General features: G+C 46.5%; 1 protein-coding gene and 1 long non-coding RNA gene across 2 annotated transcripts in view; one reads left to right on the top strand and one right to left on the bottom strand.

The window, feature by feature from the left end:
* Window positions 1–23,280, bottom strand: part of LOC140078083 (uncharacterized) — a 932,690-nt gene that overhangs the window by 595,338 nt on the left and 314,072 nt on the right. The window lies entirely within an intron of this gene.
* Window positions 2,802–6,395, top strand: LOC140077224 (protein kinase C delta type-like). The gene is made up of 9 exons (XM_072124211.1): window positions 2,802–2,941; window positions 3,150–3,508; window positions 3,995–4,158; window positions 4,269–4,579; window positions 4,754–4,816; window positions 4,913–5,051; window positions 5,167–5,358; window positions 5,874–6,002; window positions 6,128–6,395. Exons 3-9 carry the CDS (start codon window positions 4,156–4,158, stop codon window positions 6,131–6,133), a joined length of 843 nt encoding a protein of 280 aa, XP_071980312.1. The 5' UTR covers window positions 2,802–2,941; window positions 3,150–3,508; window positions 3,995–4,155; the 3' UTR covers window positions 6,134–6,395.

Here is a 23,280-nt window from a genome sequence, read left to right as displayed (position 1 = left end):
ATATAGTGATTGCTGGGGTGCTGTATATGGTTATTCCTGGGGGACTGTATATAGTGATTGCTGGGGGCTGTATACAGTGATTGCTGAGGAAGCTGTATATAATGATTGCTGGGGGAGCTGTATATAGTGATTGCTGAGGGAGGTGTATATAGTGGTTGCTAGGGGGCTATATATAGTGATTGCTGGGGGATCTGTATATAGTGATTACTGGGAGCTGTATATAGTGATTGCTGGGGGATCTGTATATAGTGATTACTGGGGGAGCTGCATATAGTGATTGCTGGTGGAGCTGTACACAGTAATTGTTGGGGGAGCTGTATTTAGTGATTGCTGGGGGAGCTGTATATAGTGATTGCTGGGGGAGCTGTATTTAGTGATTGCTGGGGGAGCTGTATATAGTGATGGCTGGGGAAGCTGTATATAGTGATTGCTGGGGGAGCTGTATATAGTGATTGCTGGGGGAGCCGTATATAGTGATTGCTGGTGGAGCTGTATATAGTGATGGCTGGGGGAGCTGTATATAGTGATTGCTGAGAGATGTATAGTGATTACTGGGAGCTATATATAGTGATTATTGGGAGCTGTTTATAGAGGCTACTGGGGGTGCTGTATATAGTGATTGCTGAGAGGCTGTATGTAGTGATTGCTGGGGGGCTGTATATAGTCAATACAGAATGCTGTATATAGTGATTCCTCGGGAGGCTGTATATAGTTATTGCTAAGGAGCAGTATATAGGGATTGCTGTTCCCTGTCTGGACTACATTTAAAGGGCCCCCACCAGATTTTGCACATAGAGGCCCACAACAACTTTAATCGGCCCTGGTTATAAGTGAGTTAGTAGAGCTGAGAGTGTCATTGTGTTTTATATCCATCTCATGGATATCATCATCTCTAATCTGTCTTATTTCTCGTTTTCTATGTGTCAGATACTAGTAGAATGTTCATACGCTAAATAAAAGTGTAGATAAACCTGTACCTTGATAATCTAAGCACATTGTCAACTCACTTTATCTCATAGCACAGAGGAGTGATGAAGTGTCTGCTTAGAGAATCCCTGCTCACACTCTGGAATCTTACACTGACCATCACTTAGTGATCGCAGCTAAAATTACAATTATACAAAATAAAATTGTAAAGTAAGGGGTTCAAAACTATCTTCATTGTGTAAACATCACTAGGGGATCAAAATTTGAGGACTTTTTTTCATGGGGAAAATTTTTTAATGGTGATCTATATATACCAATCATGATAATAATGATAAGCGGTCAGCATAGCCATTTTTAGGGGGGGCTGTAAAGTATCTTTATTAACATCCTTTTATTACTCACTATATACTCAGCATGCACTCAGGCTCCACCCACATGACACCTAATTTGCATAAAACTATGACATCACAATGGTGATGACATCACAATGCCCTTCCGCCCTATATAAGGGGGGATGTGCTGGGGCAGTTCAGTTGTCTATTAGACAGCGATGATGAAGCTTTGGAGATTGCTGCTCCTGCTCTTACTGATGGTCACAGGTGTGGAGGGGAGGGTCCTACCCAAAAGATCACCTGGTAATGGACATTTACTGTGTAACATTGGCGGCGGGGGGGCTTTTACAAAAGGTGAATCATTGGGAATTTTTTTTTTAATATAACTTTTGTAGTAGATTCCTTCTCCTTTGTCAGCCGCTGATTGACATGTAATGCCCCATCTCTCTTAGGGAGGTTCTGCAGCAGCTTCAGTGTGTATTATATTGATCAGTTCCACAGCCGCTGCAGAGCTTCTTTATTTTACACTGTTAGTACAGGGGAGAGATTTGTACTGCCCTTATGTCTTGCTCACAGAAGGAGAAGGATTTGCTATATACTGACAGTACTGGACATGCGGGAGGGGCTATCAGTGGTGTCTTCTATGTCTCCACCATGTTGGGTATAAGATGCATCTTCTATCATGTAGAGTCTAACCATTGTCTATTATTCTCTTCTGCACAGTGACCCCCTCGATCACCAACCTGCGACCTTTTAGCCAGGAGGAAATAAGTGAGTGTCGCCCCTTTATAAGTCCTTAGTGGACTCTTGTTGTAGACATCTGGATCCAAAGCAATGGGGGGCAATTTATGGAACTGTCTTTGCTGCCCATAGAAATGTAGCAATGGAGAAGTCCTTATAAATGAAATGTACACTGTGATTGGTTGCTATGGGTAACACAGGAGTTTTACATTTAGAAGGTATCAGAGATCTCCCCTGTCAGGCTCCAGGGGTAGTGGACCCACTGGACCACTGCGGACGATGACGTAAGCCAACAGCTGGGACCGGAGTCTAAGTGGCATCCGGTTTTCATCCGAGCCCGCTGCAAAGTGGGTTGGACTTGCTGCGCCGTGGTAACACCAGGTCATTCCACAGGTGCGACTTTCTCCACAGTGGCAGCCAAGACAGGCAGGAGGTCAGGATGGGCAGCATGGGATCAGTGTCGAGGATGTAGCAACAGGTCAAGGCAGACAGCAAAGGAGTGTAGTCAGGAACGGAACCGGGGTCACAACGGGAAATCACTATAAACGCAAATGACATGGGAACAAAGAGGCTGTGAGGCACAAAGATCCGGCAGGGAAGACAGAAAGGGGGCTTGGAATTCATCAAATAGGGCAGCTGGCCAGTGGCAATTATCTATGCACTGGCCCTTTAAATCTGATAGACCTGGCGCGTGCAGGGAGCCGCGGGACACAACGGTGGATCCCAGCAAGATGAGTCGCAGCCGCCCGGACCAAGGTACACTGGGTCGCAGGGGCCCCCGTGACATCCCCTAATGTGTTTTATTAACAGGACAACCATAGATCTATTTGTGAAGCTTCCACATGACGTCTCATCCACCATCTTGTCTCTTTCTTCCCAGTTTTTGGATACACCGCCCTGGCACTAGTTGGTGTTTTCCTTCTGGCCGTGATATTGTTTTGGTGAGTATCCTAAATTTTCTACCCAATATTTTATCACAAACACATAAGTCATGTAAATTCACGATGTCCCCGTAATACAGAGGCAAATAATCAGTGACTCCCTGAAGGTTATAATTCCAGGCCCGGATCATTATCTGCCTTTATCCTCCATAGTCACGCGTATTCCTCCTATAAAAGCTTTTATTTGATGCCTGTTTTATCATTTCAGCTACAAATACAACCAACCTTTTCGTCTGAAGCCTACGGAGGACGGTGACCTTAAGGAAGTCGTGGTAGAGAAACCCCAATGTCTGAAGCCTACGGAGGATGGTGACCTTAAGGAAGCCGTGGTAGAGAAACCCCAATGTCTGAAGCCTACGGAAGATGGTGACCTTAAGGAAGTCGTGGTAGAGAAACCCCAATGTCTGAAGCCTACGGAAGATGGTGACCTTAAGGAAGTCGTGGTAGAGAAACCCCAATGTCTGAAGCCTACGGAAGATGGCGACCTTAAGGAAGTCGTGGTAGAGAAACCCCAATGTCTGAAGCCTACAGAGGGCGACCTTACAGAAGTTGTGGTAGAGAAGCCAGGTAACACTTACCTATCAGTAACTGAAACCCCTGTCCCGGGGTGTATATAATAGCTGATGCCCATGATCCCGATTGTATATAGTATCTGATACCCTGACCCCGGGTGTATATACTGCCACCCACAAAGGCCACTTGTAGCTTTTTGGAATACAGAACCCGCCCTTTACTCATTAATCTTTTCAGATAGAGCTGGTTATGGGGTAGAGGGGCCCAGTGGCAATGATAGTTACAATCTTGTCCTTCATGTGTAACCACCCACAAAGAGTTGCATAAAACTGGAGGTTCCCTTTCATAAAGAACGTGGATAATTTAGATCCACAGAGTTATCCTCTCCCCTGTCCTACAGATGTAGCCGACCTAAACTTTTGGCAGACCTGGTGATCTTTGCTACATCTAATCTTCTGTGATTGGGCACATGTCTATTGTCTACTGATGGTTCATGTTTTAACTTGTTGCCGCTTTGTGAACCATATTTTCTCTTTCCAGATAAAAGCTTCCAGTCACCCCCTGACATTGCAGCCGAGCCGGCAGAAGTTTTTGGCCATGCCAGTTCCTGCACTTTGCCCCCAAAAGAAGTCAATGCCAAAAATCCTGTTGATATCACCAACCTCCAATATAAAAAGACTCTTGGAGAGGGGGCGTTTGGAATGGTAAGTGGCCGAAAAGTTATTTTACTTCCTGTCATCACCTATCTTCATCAAAAAAAATCTTTTTTTTCCCCTCAAAATTCTTGATCTGATCTATATTGCTTTTCCTCCAGGTTATACTGGAATCAGATCCAGCCAGTAAAGAACTTCTGGCTGTGAAGGTCCTGTCTAAGAGGAAGATGAAGGAAAGCCTGGGTACAGAACTGGAAGTCCAAAAAAGGACCTTTGAAGAAGTGGAATTCCAGAATAGGGCATTTAGAGAACTAGAAGTCCTGAAAATTGGCGCTGGAAGCCGCTTCCTCATGTCTTTGAGGGGCTTTCAAGAAAACATCTATAATTATAAGCTGGCAATGGACTATATGCCCAGAGGAACCCTGTATAGCCGGATGGAGGAATCTCAGCTGTTTAGAATCCAGACAACAAGGTACATTTCATATACTAGACTAGAATCATTGAGGATCCTAAAAATCTACTGTGGGAACATTGTAGTCCTAGAGCGATGGACAATGACACCCAGAGACATGAATGGGACACATGTCATTATCTTATGTGAGGTGTATGTAACCACTGATCCATCCTTTACTTTTCTACTCCACAGGCGGTTTGCGGCTGAGATGTTCTGCGGACTGCAGTACCTTCACGATCATGGCGTCATCCATCGGTAAGAACGTGCACTCATCTCCCGGGACTCTTTCTCTTCTCATATATAAATTGTAGAATGTTCTCTCCATGAATTACCTGTTTCTTCTTTCTGCAGAGACCTGAAGCCGAACAACATCCTCCTAGATGACATCGGACACATCAAAATCGCTGACTACAGCTGTGCAGCCATCAATGTGTCTAGGGAGGACACAACAACAGGCTTCGTAGGCTCGATTGGTTACGCTGCCCCGGAGGTAAGGAACATAGAATCCCTATGCAGACAGTTGTTCAATGACCGGTCCTCATATAATTGTGTGTGTAATACCCTTCCCAGAATATTCTCTTATCTCCTGACTGATGTTCTTCCAGGTGCTGGGCGGGAAGCGGTACAACCATCAGGTGGATTCTTTTTCCTTTGGCGTCATCCTGTTCATGATGTGCGTAGGAGAAAAACCATTCTACAGCGAAGGCTCAGTGCTGGAATATTTCCTGTCACTGGTGAAGCAGGACCCTGCTTTCCCTCCTGGGATGTGCCCTGATGCCGTCAGCTTCATAGAAGGGGTAAGTAGTAGGAGAAGATGGAGAAGGATAGTAGTGGGATTATGAGAACTGCTCATAGACGTTGGACAATAACCTATTGCATTAATCATCATCATGAGGCACATTTACTTACCCGGTCCAGTCGCGATCCAGCGGCGGGTTTTCCGACGCTGATTCGGGTTCTGCCGGGATTCACTAAGGTCCGTGCGCCGATATTCACCAGGTGTCGCTGCTGCGCCGAGGTCCGCCGGAGTTCACCTGCTTTTTTCTGGTGTATGTGAGTGCTTGATCTTGCGACACAAATGGCTTTTTAAATTCTGCGGTTTTTCCGAATCCTTCGGGTTGTCCGGTGGCCTCGCCCCCGATTTTTGTCGCGTGAAAGTTGACGCGATTGCGCCAAAAATAGATCGCGTGCGCCACAATCCCGTGAAATATAGCGCAAAGCAGAAATATTCGGGAAAAACCAGACGGATTCGCGGCTGCGGACCCTTAGTAAATGTGCCCCCATATGTCTAATTACCTCTCTTATTTTCTAGCTCCTGCACAAATCTCCAAGTGACCGACTGCCAATAACATCCGCCACCAGATCCCACCCGTTCTTTATCTCTGTTGACTGGGATGATGTGGAGTCCGGGAAGGCCCGGCCACCATTCCCATGGTTCTCTGTAAGTATTACACCCGGAGATATCATAGTGATATTAGTGCAGTTATAGACATACAGCCCTTATAGATATATACATTATATATGTGCAGAGATGATACTTAGACATGTATATTTCTCTCCTTACAGGAGTAACAGCCACCAGAAGCGTCCAGGACCATTTATTCTCTACCGATTCCCACCACATATAGATTTGAGCACCAATTATCCAGGGATGTTATCCGATCGCCATATTTGGGGTCAGGAAGGAATTTTTTCCCCTAATATGAGGACAAAGCCATCCATAGTCCTCATGGGTTTTTCGCCTTCCTCTGGATAAACATAGCAAGGCATTACAAGGTTGACACTGAAGAACATCGCTCAACCACACTTGCTATGTAACACCTAGAAAGCTCATCCACTACACGGAGACAAATAAAGATCCAAATCTATATATACATTGCAAACATATAATGAGGTTTTGTCTTAATTATTTCAATATACAGAACGTATCATGAACTAATATTATGATGAGTTACACCCAGATATTTTACCTGGGAAGGATCTGGCTAGGGGTTCAGGATGGGGGAATAATGGTAATCCTTATTTATATAGCACAAGAAGAGGGGAGAGATGGGTACTACCGATGCCAAAATAATAACATTAACAATAAAGTATAGAAAAAGAGCACACAAAAGATAAAAACACGTCTATGCCCAAAATCCCTCTTAAAATACCTTCGTAGAAACCAGTAACCAATGCACGCACAGTACAGCCTCAATGGAAACCGCCATACAATTCCCCAGTGAGAATCAATACAAATTATAGGCAGGTACGAACACTTCATAATTTCAGTAAAATAGGAGGGACCCCAAGGGGTGTGTGCCCTATATATATATATATATATATATGAAAATATATCCCCCATACACAAATACCTCAGCTGGTTGGAATAAAACCAAATGGCGGCACTGGGGGTAGTTACAGACGCAAGTCCAAAGGAAACATCCTGTCTCCGAATCACTTCTGGTATAAGCAGGTCATTGCCATAGGCACTATTTACAATTTTACAATTTTATCACAAGCCTAAGCACTTACAAGCACCGGGAAGAAGATGATAAACTCCGGCAGACCTGAGCGGGGAAGCGACACATGCAGGATATCGGGCGCACAATCTTAGTGAATCGCTGCAGAGATCATTCTCGTCGGACAATGCACATTGGAGAAAGCACCGGGGACAGGTAAGTAAATGTGCCCCAATGTGCCTATGCTTGGCATCTTGTGGTTACTAGGTAACAGATGAGAGGAGAACACAGGATGGGTTAGTAATTTGAAATTTGGAGGTTGGGTGTTTGTGAGAAATATGGCAAGGGGGAGGGGGGCCTTATACTACTGAAATCCCCCACTTCCATCCAGCCTCATCCCAATTAGCCAAATGGAGCTAGCTAAAACTAGCTCTGGCTCTGCTGGGGGTAGCTATTAAACAACACTTTGTGCAGCCACGGCGGCTCCAAAAGGCTGAGATGATTTTCCCCCCATTTTCAAACAAGAGACAATGTGGCACATTTATTTACCTGTCCTGCGGGATCCCCGAAAGTGCATTGTCCTCCATGAATGCACATCTGCTGCGATTCACGAAGATTGTGCGCCCGATATCCTGCATCTCCACTCAGGTCCGCCGGAGTTCTCCATCTTCTTCCTTGTGCATGTAAGTGCATTGACTCGTGACACAAATTGAATCTTAAATCCCGTGCTCAGTCTGAATCAGTCGGATCATCTGACAGCCCGCTCCCCGATTTCTGTTGAATGAAAGCCTGCACAGTTTCCCCAAAATCAGATCGTGTGCGACACAATCCCCGGTTACACCTGTCACAGCCGCGCAATCCCTGAAAATGTCGGAATATCCAAAGAAAGTGCGGCCGCGGACCCTTAGTAAATAAGCCACATTGAGTCATGGAACTCTTTGACCAATGTGTTGATTTGGGACAGTTATGGAATTATGGTCCATCTCAGCTGAAGGGCAAATACATTTTTGGAAGCTGTATCCCCAGGGGATCCATGACCCCTCCTGGGGGTGGGCAGAGGTGTGTCTGCACCTAATATAATCAGACACCTCTAAATTCCCCTTGTCTTTTGTCTGGGAACCCATTTACCATCAAGTGCAGAGGAATATCTTAAGGCGTGGAACTTTCAAATGAGTAAAATTCAAGTCAGCACAGTTTATGGCACCTCTGAAGGAGGGGTGCAGCACCCCCCAAAGGTCCTGGCCAGGTCCTTACATGGATATACAAAAATGGAAAAAGCGGACAGTACTCCAAAATTCAAATCAAGCGTTGGTGATCTTTATTGGAACAAGTGGCGACGTTTCAGTGTAAGACACCTTTTTCAAGCAATTTTACAAGTGACCTTCACAGGGTATATATAGAAAACATAGGGGCAGATTTACTTACCCGGTCCATTCGCAATCCAGCGGCGCGTTCTCTGCGGGATTCATTAAGGCAGTTCCTCTGACGTCCACCAGGTGGCGCTGCTGCGCTGAAGAGCATCGGAATGCACTCAAGTTCACCGGCCTATTCCTAGTGAAGGTAAGTGCAAGCTCTGCGACACTTTTTTAAAAAAAATGCGACGTTTTTTCCGAATCCGTCGGGTTTCCGTTCGGCCATGCCCCCCGATTTCCGCCGCGTGCATGCCGGCGCTGATGCGCCAAAATCCCGGGACAATACAGGTGCAAATCGGAAATATTCGGGTAACACGTTGGGAAAACGCGAATCTTAGTACATGACCCCCATTGTGTGCAATATACGTAGGGGGGGGGGTGTCATTAAAGTACAAGTGCATTTTGTACAATAAATATACATCATCGTCTTAATACAAAGCATGTTTTAAATAAAGTGCATGAATGCTGTAAATACATATGTGAACACATATACTCTGTGCATGTAATTACAGGCAGTCCCCTACTTAAGGACACCCGACTTACAGACAACCCATAGTTACAGACAGACTCCTCTGACCTCTGGTGAAGTCTCTGGATGCTTTACTATAGTCCCAGACTGCAATGATCAGCTGTAAGGTGTCTGTAATGAAGCTTTATTGATAATCCTTAGTCCCATTACAGCAAAAAATGTTTAAACTCCAATTGTCACTGGGGCCAAAATTCTTTTTGTCTGGTTCTACAATTATAAAATATACAGTTTCGACTTACATACAAATTCAACTTAAGAACAAACCTCCAGACCCTATCTTGTATGTAACCCGGGGACTGCCTGTATATCATATTTAGTGACATATATTATGTGCAACTTTCAACAAAAAGGGGTTAAAATTACCCAGTATGCTGATGGATTAATCATCCAAGGCGGAGTCTAAGTGGCACGTGGTCCTCACCGGGGCCCTCCGCAAGGCAGGATGGACTTGCTGCGGCAGGGGACCACCAGGTCTTTCCACAGATGTGACTAGCCCGCGGTGGCAGCCCAGGCCGAAGTACCTTAACAGAAAACAGTCTCGTGGTTGGGTGCAGGCACAGGGTCAGGGCAGGCTGCACAGATGCAGGGTCAAGACCAATCCGGGGTCAGCAACGGGAGGTCCAGGCAGATGGGAACGGGAAAACAGGCACACGGGACACAAGAACACAGCAACGCGGGAACACAGCAACACAGAGGGACTCTGGTAACACAGCAACACAGGAATCAGGAGCAGGAACGCAGGAATATTGCTTGGAAGCTTTTCCTAAGGCTGTGAGGCACAAAGATCCGGCAGGGCTTGCAGGAAGAGGAAGGGTTAAATAGATCACCTGAAAATTGCCAGCGGCAATTAGTGGCGCGCTGGCCCTTTAAATCTCCTGAAGGCAGAGAACGGTATCGAGAACGCGCTGGTGGGGTGACCCGTGACCCCATGGGTTACGGGACCACCTGTGACAATGGGTCATTGGGCCAGACTGTGTTAATGTTGATTATACAGCTAAATAAAAAAGTTAAAGGGGTTTTCTCATTTCGGCAAATTAATGTTATTGTTTGTATGATGAAAAATAATACAATTTTCCTATATACTTTCTGTATCAGTTTCTTGTGGTTTTCTAGATCTCTGCTTGCTGTCATTCTATAGAAAGCTTCCAGGGGACAGAATCTGACCATGGTCACACAGGTGCACGGCTCGTTATATAACACGGCTCTGATTACTCTCTGTGATACTAATGGGCCGTGCACCTGTGTGACCACGGTCAGATTTCTGTCCACTGGAAGTAAACATAGAAGCTTTCTATGGAATGACAGCAAGCAGAGATCTAGAAAACGGTGAGAAATTGATACAGAAAGTGTATTGTAAATTTGTATAACTTTTCATTATTCTAACAATATACATTACTTATGGAAATGGGAATACCCCTTTAATACTCATTATGATGCCACCGTGTTATGTCTCCTGTTGGACAAGACAGCAGGACTAGGATGCAAACCTTGCCAACTCCTGGGCAGCAACATGGCTTTATTTAGTAGTTCATAGACTCCTGAATCGTCATTTGCTGAAGACAAACAAAAACTACATTGAATTGAAAGATATTTATTAGAGATGAGCGAGCACTAAAATGCTCGGGTGCTCGTTATTCGAGTCAAACTTTTCCCGATGCTCGAGTGCTCGTCTCGAATAACGAACCCCATTGAAGTCAATGGGAGACTCGAGCATTTTTCAAGAGGACCAAGGCTCTGCACAGGGAAGCTTGGCCAAACACCTGGAAACCTCAGAAAAGGATGGAAACACCACGGAAATGGACAGGAAACAGCAGGGGCAGCATGCATGGATGCCTCTGAGGCTGCTTAATCGCACCATTATGCCAAAATTATGGGCAACAGCATGGCCATGACAGAGTGACCGAATGAGGCTAGATAGCATCTAAAACATCCAATAATTGACCCTGACACTATAGGGGACGGCATGCAGCGGCAGGCTAGGGAGGGTCATGGCGACATACCCCAAATGGACTCAGGCTTCAAACCAATGGGTGGCAGAGAGGAACCAAAGGAGGTGAGCAAGAAGCGCTGAAATGATTTCCTATGTGAACAAAAGGTTGACGGTATATTTAGTCGATAACACAGCATGGTGGCGACATAGTGACCAAGTTCCATAACGTATCTGGTGAAACACCCGAAAAATGAGCCTGACACAGCTCGTTTGATAAAGGGACGACATGTGGAGGCAGCCATGGAGACGACTTCCATGATTAAGAGCGACAGTATGGGGCATCCATATTGCGCTGCTATTAGTGGACGCTGTGGAGGATCGTGAAGGCGAATCTTGGGATGGAGCTGGTGGTCCGCTGCCAGGCGAGCTTTTGCCTGTCCAAGCCCCTGTCTCTCGGCTACTCCCCACCCAAAATGGACCTGGGGGCCCGAAGCGTTTACTTTGAAAAAATTCTCATTTTCAAAGCAGGCCGGGTCGTTTAAATATTTCATCTAGGAATAATGGAATAGCATAGAGGTTCTATTTTTTTTTTTTCGGAAATGGTTCCATGATTAAAAGCGACAGTATGGGGCATCCATATTGCGCTGCTATGATTGAAACTTCAGGTCTCCAGCATGGCAGCGACAGATGGGCCGAGTTCAACTATGTATCTGGTGAAACACCTGAAAATTCTGCCTGACACAGCTCGTTTGATAAGGGGACGATGTATGGAGACAGTAAGGTAGTAGTAGATTAAAGGTGCTGCAGTTAAAACGATGCTAGTTAGATCTTGGGATGGAGCTGGCGCTCCGCTGTCCAAGCCCCTGTCTCTCGGCTCCTCCCCACCCAAAATGGGCCTGGGGGCCAGAAGCGTTTACTTTGAAAAAATTATCATTTTCAAAGCAGGCGGGGGCTACAAACAGCAATTCTAAGAACCTTTTGTATAAGATCAAGTGTAGTACTGTTCTTATAAGTAATTGGCCTGGTTATGGCGGGGGAGGGGAACGTAAACAGATGCGCAAGTAGCGCTGAAATAATATCGGTCAATGACAAAAGGTTGGCGGTATATTTTGTGGATTACACAGCAGGGTGGCGACAAAGTTAACAAGTTTGATGTGGAAGCCGTTAAAACAACCCCAAATTCTGCCTGACACAGCTCGTTTGCTAAGGGGACGATGTATGGAGGCAGCTATGTGGACGACCTTTGGAGGCAGCTATGCAGATGACGTGTGGAGACAGCTATAAAGACGACGTGTGGAGGCTGCTATAAAGATGACGTGTGGAGGCTGCTATGGAGACAATTACATTTGGATAGTGCCTGTATGTGGCAGTCCAAAAATGTTTTCAAAACAGAGGAGCGGGTAGGTGGCCCTCCAGAAAAATTAAATACATAGAGTACCTGTATGTGGCACTCCCAAAAATTGTTTAAAACAGAGGAGCGGGTAGGTGGCCCTCCAGAAAAATTAAGTACATAGAGTATTATAGCTAGAGCCAGTTGGCCCTGGCAAAAAATAGCCAGTTTCCTCTGCTTTAGTGTACAAAGAGGAGAAGAAGGAGGACAATTCAGGTTGAGCTTCTTTCACCTGGTGGAGAATGGAAATCCTGAGAAATCCAGGCTTTATTCATCTTGATAAGCGTCAGACTGTCAGCGATGTCAGTCGACAGGTGTGTACGCTTATCGGTGATGATGCCACCAGCTGCACTGAAAACCCGCTCAGACAACACGCTAGCGGCAGGGCAGGCAAGAACCTCCAATGCGTACAGCGCCAGTTCGTGCCACATGTCCAGCTTTGAAACCCAGTAGTTATAGGGAGCTGTGTGATCATTTAGGACGATGGTATGGTCAGCTACGTACTCCCTCACCATCTTTCTGTAAAGATCAGCCCTACTCTGCCGAGACTGGGGACAGGTAACAGTGTCTTGCTGGGGTGACATAAAACTGGCAAAGGCCTTGTAAAGCATACCCCTGCCAGTGCTGTTCAAGCTGCCTGCTCGCCTACTCTCCCTCGCTACTTGTCCCGCAGAACTACGCACTCTGCCGCTAGCACTGTCAGAAGGGAAATACTGTTTCAGCTTGTGCACCAGGGCCTGCTGGTATTCATGCATTCTCACACTCCTTTCCTCTCCAGGGATGAGAGTGGAAAGATTTTGCTTGTACCGTGGGTCCAGGAGAGTGAATACCCAGTAATCGGTGCTGGAATAAATTCTTTGAACGCGAGGGTCACGGGATAGGCAGCCTAGCATGAAATCTGCCATATGCGCCAGAGTCCCAACGCGCAAGAATTCACTCCCCTCACTGGCCTGACTGTCCATTTCCTCCTCCTCCAACTCCTCTTCTTCTGCCCATACACGCTCAACAGTGAAGGACTGAACAATGGTCCCCTCTTCTGTCTCGCCAACATTCTCCTCCTCTTCCTCCTCATCCTCCTCCACCTCCTCCGATATGCGCTGAGAAACAGACCTAAGGGTGCTTTGGCTATCAACAAGGGAATCTTCTTCCCCTGTCTCTTGTGACGAGCGCAAAGCTTCCGACTTCATGCTGACCAGAGAGTTTTTCAACAGGCCAAGCAGCGGGATGGTGAGGCTGAAGATGGCGGCATCGCCACTGACCATCTGTGTTGACTCCTCAAAGTTACTCAGCACCTGACAGATATCAGACATCCACGTCCACTCCTCATTGTAGACTTGAGGAAGCTGACTGACCTGACTACCAGTTCTGGTGGAAGTTGACATCTGGCAGTCTACAATCGCTCTGCAATCACTCTACAATGGTTAATGTTGAATTCCACCTCGTGGGCACGTCACACAACAGTCGGTGAGTGGGCAGTTGGAGGCGGCGCTGCGCTGCCCTGAGAGTGGCAGCATCTGTGCTGGACTTCCTGAAATGCGCACAGATGCGGCGCACCTTCGTGAGCAAATCAGACAGATTGGGGTATGTCTTGAGGAACCGCTAAACTATGAGATTTAACAAATGGGCCAGGCATGGCACATGTGTCAGTCTGCCGAGTTGCAGAGCCGCCACCAGGTTACGGCCGTTGTCACACACAACAATGCCTGGCTTCAGGTTCAGCGGTGCCAGCCACAGATCAGTCTGCGCCGTGATGCCCTGTAATAGCTCTTGGGCGGTGTGCCTTTTATCGCCTAGGCTCAGCAGTTTGAACACCGACTGCTGTCTTTTAGCGGCGGCACTGCTGCTGTGCCTAGAGCTACCGACTGATGGCGCCATGCCCACGGATCTTAATTTGGAGGAGGAGGTGGAGGAGGGGTGGGAGGAGGAGGAGGCATAGTAGGTCAGAGAGACCTGGACCGAGGTAGGCCCCACAATCCTCGGCGTCAGCAGTATATGAGTGGCCCCAGGGTCAGACTCAGTCCCAGCCTCCACCAAGTTCCCCCAATGTGCCGTCAGCGATATATAGTGGCCCTGCCCGGCAGCACTCGTCCACGTGTCCGTGGTCAGGTGGACCTTGTCAGAAACGACGTTGGTCAGGGCACGGATGATGTTGTCTGACACGTGCTGGTGCAGGGCTTGGACGGCACATCGGGAAAAGTAGTGGCGGCTGGGGACCGAATACTGAGGGGTGGCCGCCGCCATGAGGTTGCGAAAGGCCTCGGTCTCTACCAGCCTATAGGGCAGCATCTCCAGGCTAAGCAGTTTGGAGATGTGGACGTTGAGGGCTTGGGCGTGTGGGTGGATTGCACTGTACTTCCTCTTGCGCTCCAGCGTCTGGGGTATAGAGAGCTGGACGCTGCGCGTGTGGTTTTCGCCCGGGAGGCAGAGGCAGCAAATGACACAGGGGAAGGAGCAGTGGTGGACCCAGCCGGAGCTGAACGGGCTTGGTGCCATTGAGTGGGGTGTTTAGCATTCATATGCCTGCGCATACTGGTGGTGGTTTAGCTAGTAGTGGTGGAACCCCTGCTGATCCTGGTGTGGCAAAAGGTTGCACACCACAGTCCATCGGTCATCCGGTGTTTCTTTAACCCCTTCCCGACATTTGACGTAATAGTACTGCATGGCGGGAGGTGCGTTCCCACAAAATGCAGTACTATTACGTCAAACTTCTGGCCCCGGCTTATTTTCGTACGTTGAGGGGTGTCGTTTCTATAATGGGGTAATTTATGGGGTTTTACTTTTATTTAGGTCTCTCAAAGTGATTTGAAACCTGGGCAGGTCCCTCAACAGGTGAAAAATCGCACGTAACGTTCAAAGCCCTAGAACATCCTACAAATATAAGAGTATGCATAAAAAACCACGGAGGCATAAAGGAGACATTCAGTGAATGTTAGTTATTAGTATTTTTGCGGTTATGACTATGTATGGAAAAAGTAGAACATTTTGAAGTTCGAAAATCAAGAATTTTTCCAAATTTTCACAAAATATCTGATTTTCTCATAAATAAATGCAAGACATATCACCAAAATTTTTCAACTAACATGAAGTACAAAGTGTCACCAGAAAACAATTTTAAAATCACTTGGATATGTTAAAGCGTTCCGTAGTTATAACCATTTATAGTGACACAAGGCAGATTTGAAAAAATTGGCCGTGTCAGGAAGGTGAAAAGTGGCTTCGGCGTTAAGGGGTTAAAGAACCTTCAGACTTAAGAAAATCTAGCCCTCGCCACGGGAGCTTCACTACGTGAAACATTTGGCGCTGATGCACCAGCTCTGGCCCTGCCTCTCCGTCTGGCCCCACCACTGCCTCTTCCAACCTGACTGGTGGACAAATGGCTAAAAGCATTGTCCGCAATCCACGACATCACCTGTTCGCACTGTTCTGGCCTCAACAGTGCTCTACCACGGGTCCCAGTAACTTGAGACATGAACCTAGGGAGTGTAGCTCTGCGGCGTTCCCCTGCTCCCTCATCAGCAGGTGGTGTCTCACCCTGCCCAGGACCACGGCCTCTAACCCCTGCAGCAATTGGACGCCCACGTCCATGCCCTCGTCCTCTACCCCTAACCCTCGGGTTCAACATTCTCAAAATTAAAGTCTATTATATAGACAAAACAGAAAAATAATATTATTATTTATTTTTTGGGTTTTTTTTGTGGGTTTTTTAAATTTTTTGTGTGTGTTTTTTTTTACAGAACAAAACGAGCAGAAGAAATCAGACAGCAACCACAGAAGATGATTGCTATGGCTAGTTTCTAACCTACACTGACAGCACACTAAAGGATTTTGTGCTGTGACTGAGTGTGTCACTTTAACTTTTGAAAAAATGTAGCCCTAACAAGGGCTGTTGGGTTCTTGTAGAATCACTCCTGCCTAACACTATTCTAATAGAACAGCCTAACGCTTTCCCTGACCAGCAGCAGCTCTCTCCCTAGCGGCATCCAGACAGACAATGATGCGAGCAGCGCGGGCAGGGGCTAGTCTATTCCAGGGTCACCTGATCAGGCCAGCCAACCACTGCTATCGACATGTAAGTGTACCACATGATGCTGGGTGTACTGCAGAGTCTCCTGGCTTGTGATTGGCTCAGTTTCTGGCCGCCAAAAATCTAAACGCCACGAGATGCCATTTTCTCAAGCTGGCGAAATACTCGTCCGAGCACCGAGCAGTTGCAAGTATGCTAATGCTCGAACGAGTATGTTCGCTCACCTGTAGTGAAGTTGCTAATGTTATGTTGGGATGTTCCCTACCAGGGCTGGGTGTCCCTATAACATGCGCAGTGGTGGGATGCAAGTTGTTATTTTGAGTCTGTTTGGGGAACCAGGCAGAAGTGAATTAAAGACTCGCTAACTCCCTGTCCACCAGTTGGTGCAACACACCAACAATTTCGGTCTTGTTTCTCCTTGAGGAGGGCAGTGTCTGGTTAAAAAAAGGCAAGAGGTGGGATTTTCTAGGGCCTCATAATGGAAAGCCCATCTAAGTCTCAGGGTACACCCGGCACACCCTGTACACATTCCTATCTACTAGATACCCAGCTCCTATCTGAGGAACTATAAGGAGCTTGTCCTTGCTGAGAGCAGGTCCGGTTTTGAAAAACAATTTAAAGGGTCCATATAAACTACTCTTACGTCCTTGTGGATGTCCTGCATCATAAGTCTTTATTCCGAAAATCTGTGACCTGAATGCAGAGGAGCATTTAATGTCATAAATATACAAATTAGCCTTTTGGTAGATTTGTTCACTTAGACAACACATCATATACTGTATGTACTGGGTTTTTACATAAAGCTGGAGAGGGCTATATAATTGTCCACTCAAGTTCAGGTTATGTATGCAGGAACGCCTGAAGGGAAATGTTGGTGCCATGGTGTGTGGGGTCTCATAGGAGCCCGACCATGACATGTTAATGATTGGTCACATTGGGGAGGGTGATGGCTCATGGAACCATTGCACTGCCATGTTCTTGAAGTATTGCTTTCCCTAGCATCTGTATGTCTGTAATCTATGGCTGTTGCAGGGAGACCTGCAAATTAAGGTGGGCTTGGTCTGCCAGCTATTAGGCCATACATATGGATATAGCTTTCCTCTAGACCCAAAGTATTAAAGATAATCTGCATGCGTTGTCCATACGATCACTTTCACACATGGTTTTACCATTCCGTCTTTATTTCCCCAACCCTGAGCGCTCTCAAAAGTTGGAAATATGTGCACAGTTGTAGACCTACAGTCATTTAATTAGTATGACTTTGACCCACTCCTAAGGGTATTATGTAAGGGGCCTCCTGGTTATTGACCCTATAACCCAGAAACAGAAATCCAGACTTTCCAGCAGGCAGAATACCAGATCACTACCTCTTGAAGTGATGTAGGTAACAGCTGGACGTCTACAACTGGTGCAATGAACCAAGAAACGTACATGAAAGTCAGGAATAGGTCAAGGTAAGGGCTGGTGGAGCATGCAGACAGTCTATAGTCAAGCTGAAGGCCAGAGCTGGTGGAGCATGCGGAAAGTCTGTAGTCAAGCTGAAGGCCAGGGTGGGGGAGCATGCGGAAAGTCTGTAGTCAAGCTGAAGGCCAGAGCTGGTGGAGCATCCGGAAAGTCTGTAGTCAAGCTGAAGGCCAGAGCTGGTGGAGCATGCGGAAAGTCTGTAGTCAAGCTGAAGGTCAGGGCTGGTGGAGCATGCGGAAAGTCTGTAGTCAAGCTGAAGGCCAGGGCTGGTGGAGCATGCGGAAAGTCTGTAGTCAAGCTGAAGGTCAGGGCTGGTGGAGCATGAGGAATGTCTGTAGTCAAGCTGAAGGCCAGAGCTGGTGGAGCATGCGGAAAGTCTGTAGTCAAGCTGAAGGTCAGGGCTGGTGGGGCATGCGGAAAGTCTGTAGTCAAACTGAAGGCCAGAGCTGGTGGAGCATGCGGAAAGTCTGTAGTCAAGCTGAAGGTCAGGGCTGGTGGAGCATGCGTAAAGTTTGTAGTCAAGCTGAAGGTCAGGGCTGGTGGAGCATGCGGAAAGTCTGTAGTCAAGCTGAAGGCCAGAGCTGGTGGAGCATGCGGAAAGTCTGTAGTCAAGCTGAAGGCCAGAGCTGGTGGAGCATGCGGAAAGTCTGTAGTCAAGCTGAAGGTCAGGGCTGGTGGAGCATGCGGAAAGTCTGTAGTCAAGCTGAAGGTCAGGGCTGGTGGAGCATGTGGAAAGTCTGTAGTCAAGCTGAAGGTCAGGGCTGGTGGAGCATGCGGAAAGTCTGTAGTCAAGCTGAAGATCAGGGCTGGTGGAGCATGCGGAAAGTCTGTAGTCAAGCTGAAGGCCAGGGTGGGGGAGCATGTGGAAAGTCTGTAGTCAAGCTGAAGGTCAGGGCTGGTGGAGCATGCGGAAAGTCTGTAGTCAAGCTGAAGGCCAGGGCTGGTGGAGGATGTGGAAAGTCTGTAGTCAAGCTGAAGGCCAGAGCTGGTGGAGGATGTGGAAAGTCTGTAGTCAAGCTGAAGGCCAGAGCTGGTGGAGGATGTGGAAAGTCTGTATTCAAGCTGAAGGCCAGAGCTGGTGGAGCATGGGGAAAGTCTGTAGTCAAGCTGAAGGTCAGGGCTGGTGGAGGATGTGGAAAGTCTGTAATCAAGCTGTAGGGAGCAGCAGCTTGTAGGTCAGAAGCAAATTGGTCAGCAGGAAAAAGAAGTCTGACTTAAAGAAAATCTACCATCAAAATCCAGCATGATAAACCAGGGACACTTACTCATAGATCCTGGCACCGTGACTGTGGTATCTTCTTATATCTGTTACCCATGGTGAAGCAAAAAGCCTTGAATCTTTATTGAAACGGGCAGAGGACAATGGATGGCAGCCATCAGAGAATAGTGATTACTGTGGGCTGTATACACTCACCGGCCACTTTATTAGGTACACCATGCTAGTAACGGGTTGGACCCCCTTTTGCCTTCAGAACTGCCTCAATTCTTCGTGGCATAGATTCAACAAGGTGCTGGAAGCTCCTCAGAGATTTTGCTCCATATTGACATGATGGCATCACACAGTTGCCGCAGATTTGTCGGCTGCACATCCATGATGCGAATCTCCCGTTCCACCACATCCCAAAGATGCTCTATTGGATTGAGATCTGGTGACTGTGGAGGCCATTTGAGTCCAGTGACCTCATTGTCATGTTCAAGAAACCAGTCTGAGATGATTCCAGCTTTATGACATGGCGCATTATCCTGCTGAAAGTAGCCATCAGATGTTACAGGGTACATTGTGCTCATAAAGAGATGGACATGGTCAGCAACAATACTCAGGTAGGCAGTGGCGTTGCAACGATGCTCAATTGGTACCAAGGGGCCCAAAGAGTGCCAAGAAAATATTCCCCACACCATGACACCACCACCACTAGCCTGAACCGTTGATACAAGGCAGGATGGATCCATGCTTTCATGTTGTTGACGCCACATTCTGACCCTACCATCCGAATCGAGACTTATCCGAATCGAGACTCATCAGACTAGGCAACGTTTTTCCAATCTTCTACTGTCCAATTTCCATGAGCTTGTGCAAATTGTAGCCTCAGTTTCCTGTTCTTAGCTGAAAGGAGTGGCACCCGGTGTGGTCTTCTGCTGCTGTAGCCCATCTGCCTCAAAGTTCGACGTACTGCGCGTTCAGAGATGCTCTTCTGCCTACCTTGGTTGTAACGGGTGGCGTGTAGAGTCACTGTTGCCTTTCTATCAGCTCAAACCAGTCTGCCCATTCTCCTCTGACCTCTGGCATCAACAAGGCATTTCCGCCTACAGAGCTGCCGCTCACTGGATGTTTTTTCTTTTTCTGACCATTTTCTGTAAACCCTAGAGATGGTTGTGCATGAAAATCCCAGTAGACAGGGGCGGACTGGCCATAAGACCCACCGGGAAAAATCCCGGTGGGCCGATTCACTTGGGGCTGGTCCGGGGCCAGTTTGGGACTGGTGGGGCCGGTGTAAAAATAAAAAACATGAAACTCACCTTTCCGACGCTTTCCCCGCTGCTCCGCTACAGGATCCAGTCCGGCCGCGGTGACAGCTCCGTACACGCCGGCGTCGCAGGCTATGACGTCATAGCCCGCGATGCCGGCCTGTACGGAGCTGTCACCGCGGCCGGACTGGATCCTGTAGCGGAGCAGCGGGGAAAGCGTCGGAAAGGTGAGTTTCATGTTTTTTATTTGCATGTATTGGGGTGGGGAGGGGCTGGCTGAATACCAGGGGCTGCTCTATACCAGAGGGGGCTGCTGTATGCTATTTACAGGGGGGCTGCTGTATACCAGAGTGGGCTGCTGTATGCTGTATACAGGGGGGCTGCTGTATACCAGAGGGGGCTGCTGTATGCTATATACAGGGGGGCTTCTATATACCAGAGTGGGCTGCTGTATGCTGTATACAGGGGGGCTTCTATATACCAGAGTGGGCTGCTGTATGCTGTATACATGGGGGCTGCTGTATACCAGAGGGGGCTGCTGTATACAGGGGGAATGCTGTATACCAGAGGGGGCTTCTATGTACCAGAGGGGGCTTCTATATACCAGAGGGGGCTTCTATATACCAGAGGGGGCTGCTGTATACCAGAGGGGGCTGCTGTATACAGGGGGAATGCTGTATACCAGAGGGGGCTGCTGTATACCAGAAGGGGCTGCTGTATACAAGCGGGGGGCTGTATACAGGGGTGACTGGCTGTGTAAAGGGGGGGGCTGGCTGGCTATATACAGGGGGGGGGGGCTAGCAGGCTATTTATTGGGGGGGTGGGGGGGGACTGGCAGGCTATATATTGGGGGGGGGGGCTGGCAGGCTATATACTGTGGGCGCTGTTAGGCTATATACTGGGGGGCTGGCTGGCTATATACTGGGAGGGTGCTGGCTGGCTATATACTGGGGAAGGCTGTTTGGCTGTACACTGGGGGGACTGACTATCTGGCTGTATACTCGGGGGACTGTCTGGCTATATACTGGGGGGGTTGGCTTGCTATATACTGGGGGGCTGGCTATATACTGGGGGGGGGCTGGCTGGCTATATACTGGGGGGTGGCTGGCTATATACTGGGAGGGCTGGCTGGCTAGGGTTAGTATTATAATAGTTATATTCTTGTACATAGGGGGCAGTATTGTAGTAGTTATATTCCTGTACATAGGGGGCAGTATTATAGTAGTTATATTCTTGTACATAGGGGGCAGTATTATAGTAGTTATATTCTTGTACATAGGGCGCAGTATTATAGTAGTTATATTCTTGTACATAGGGGGCAGTATTATAGTAGTTATATTCCTGTACAAAGGGGGCAGTATTATAGTAGTTATATTCTTGTACATAGGGGTAGTATTATAGTAGTTATATTCTTGTACATAGGGGCAGTATTATAGTAGTTATATTCTTGTACATAGGGGGCAGTATTATAATAGTTATATTCCTGTACATAGGGGGCAGTATTATAGTAGTTATATTCTTGTACATAGGGGGCAGTATTATAGTAGTTATATTCCTGTACATAGGGGGCAGTATTATAGTAGTTATATTCCTGTACATAGGGGGCAGTATTATAGTAGTTATATTCTTGTACATAGGGGGCAGTATTATAGTAGTTATATTCTTGTACATATGGGGCAGTATTATAGTAGTTATATTCTTGTACATAGGGGGCAGTATTATAATAGTTATATTCCTGTACATAGGGGGCAGTATTATAGTAGTTATATTCTTGTACATAGGGGGCAGTATTATAGTAGTTATATTCCTTTACATAGGGGGCAGTATTATAGTAGTTATATTCCTGTACATAGGGGGCAGTATTATAGTAGTTATATTCTTGTACATAGGGGGCAGTATTATAGTAGTTATATTCTTGTACATAGGGGGCAGTATTATAGTAGTTATATTCTTGTACATAGGGGCAGTATTATAGTAGTTATATTCTTGTACATAGGGGTAGTATTATAATAGTTATATTCCTGTACATAGGGGGCAGTATTATAATAGTTATATTCCTGTACATAGGGGCAGTATAATAGTACTTATATTCCTGTACATAGGGGGCAGTATTATAGTAGTTATATTCTTGTACATAGGGCAGTATTATAGTAGTTTTATTCTTGTACATAGGGGGCAGTATTATAGTAGTTATATTCTTGTACATAGGGGCAGTATTATAGTAGTTATATTCTTGTACATAGGGGTAGTATTATAATAGTTATAATCCTGTACATAGGGGGCAGTATTATAGTACTTATATTCTTGTACATAGGGGGCAGTATTATAGTAGTTATATTCTTGTACATAGGGGGCAGTATTATAGTAGTTATATTCTTGTACATAGGGGCAGTATTATAGTAGTTATATTCTTGTACATAGGGGTAGTATTATAATAGTTATATTCCTGTACATAGGGGGCAGTATTATAGTAGTTATATTCCTGTACATAGGGGGCAGTATAATAGTAGTTATATTCCTGAACATAGGGGGCAGTATTATAGTAGTTATATTCTTGTACATAGGGCAGTATTATAGTAGTTATATTCTTGTACATAGGGGGCAGTATTATAGTAGTTATATTCTTGTACATAGGGGGCAGTATTATAGTAGTTATATTCTTGTACATAGGGGGCTGTATTATAGTAGGTATATTCTTGTACATAGAGGGCAGTATTATAGTAGTTATATTCTTGTACATAGGGCAGTATTATAGTAGTTATATTCTTGTACATAGGGGGCAGTATTATAGTAGGTATATTCTTGTACATAGGGGATAGTATTATAGTAGTTATATTCTTGTACATAGGGGACAGTATTATAGTAGGTATATTCTTGTACATAGGGGACAGTATTATAGTAGTTATATTCTTGTACATAGGGGGCAGTATTATAGTAGTTATATTCCTGTACATAGGGGGCAGTATTATAGTAGTTATATTCTTGTACATAGGGGGCAGTATTATAGTAGTTTTATTCCTGTACATAGGGGGCTGTATTATAGTAGTTATATTCTTGTACATA

Source organism: Engystomops pustulosus, chromosome 9 (genome assembly GCF_040894005.1).
Source record: "Engystomops pustulosus chromosome 9, aEngPut4.maternal, whole genome shotgun sequence".
Taxonomy (NCBI): domain Eukaryota; kingdom Metazoa; phylum Chordata; class Amphibia; order Anura; family Leptodactylidae; genus Engystomops; species Engystomops pustulosus.
Note: the sequence above shows the minus strand (reverse complement) of the source record. Positions and strands in the feature narration are given on the sequence as shown.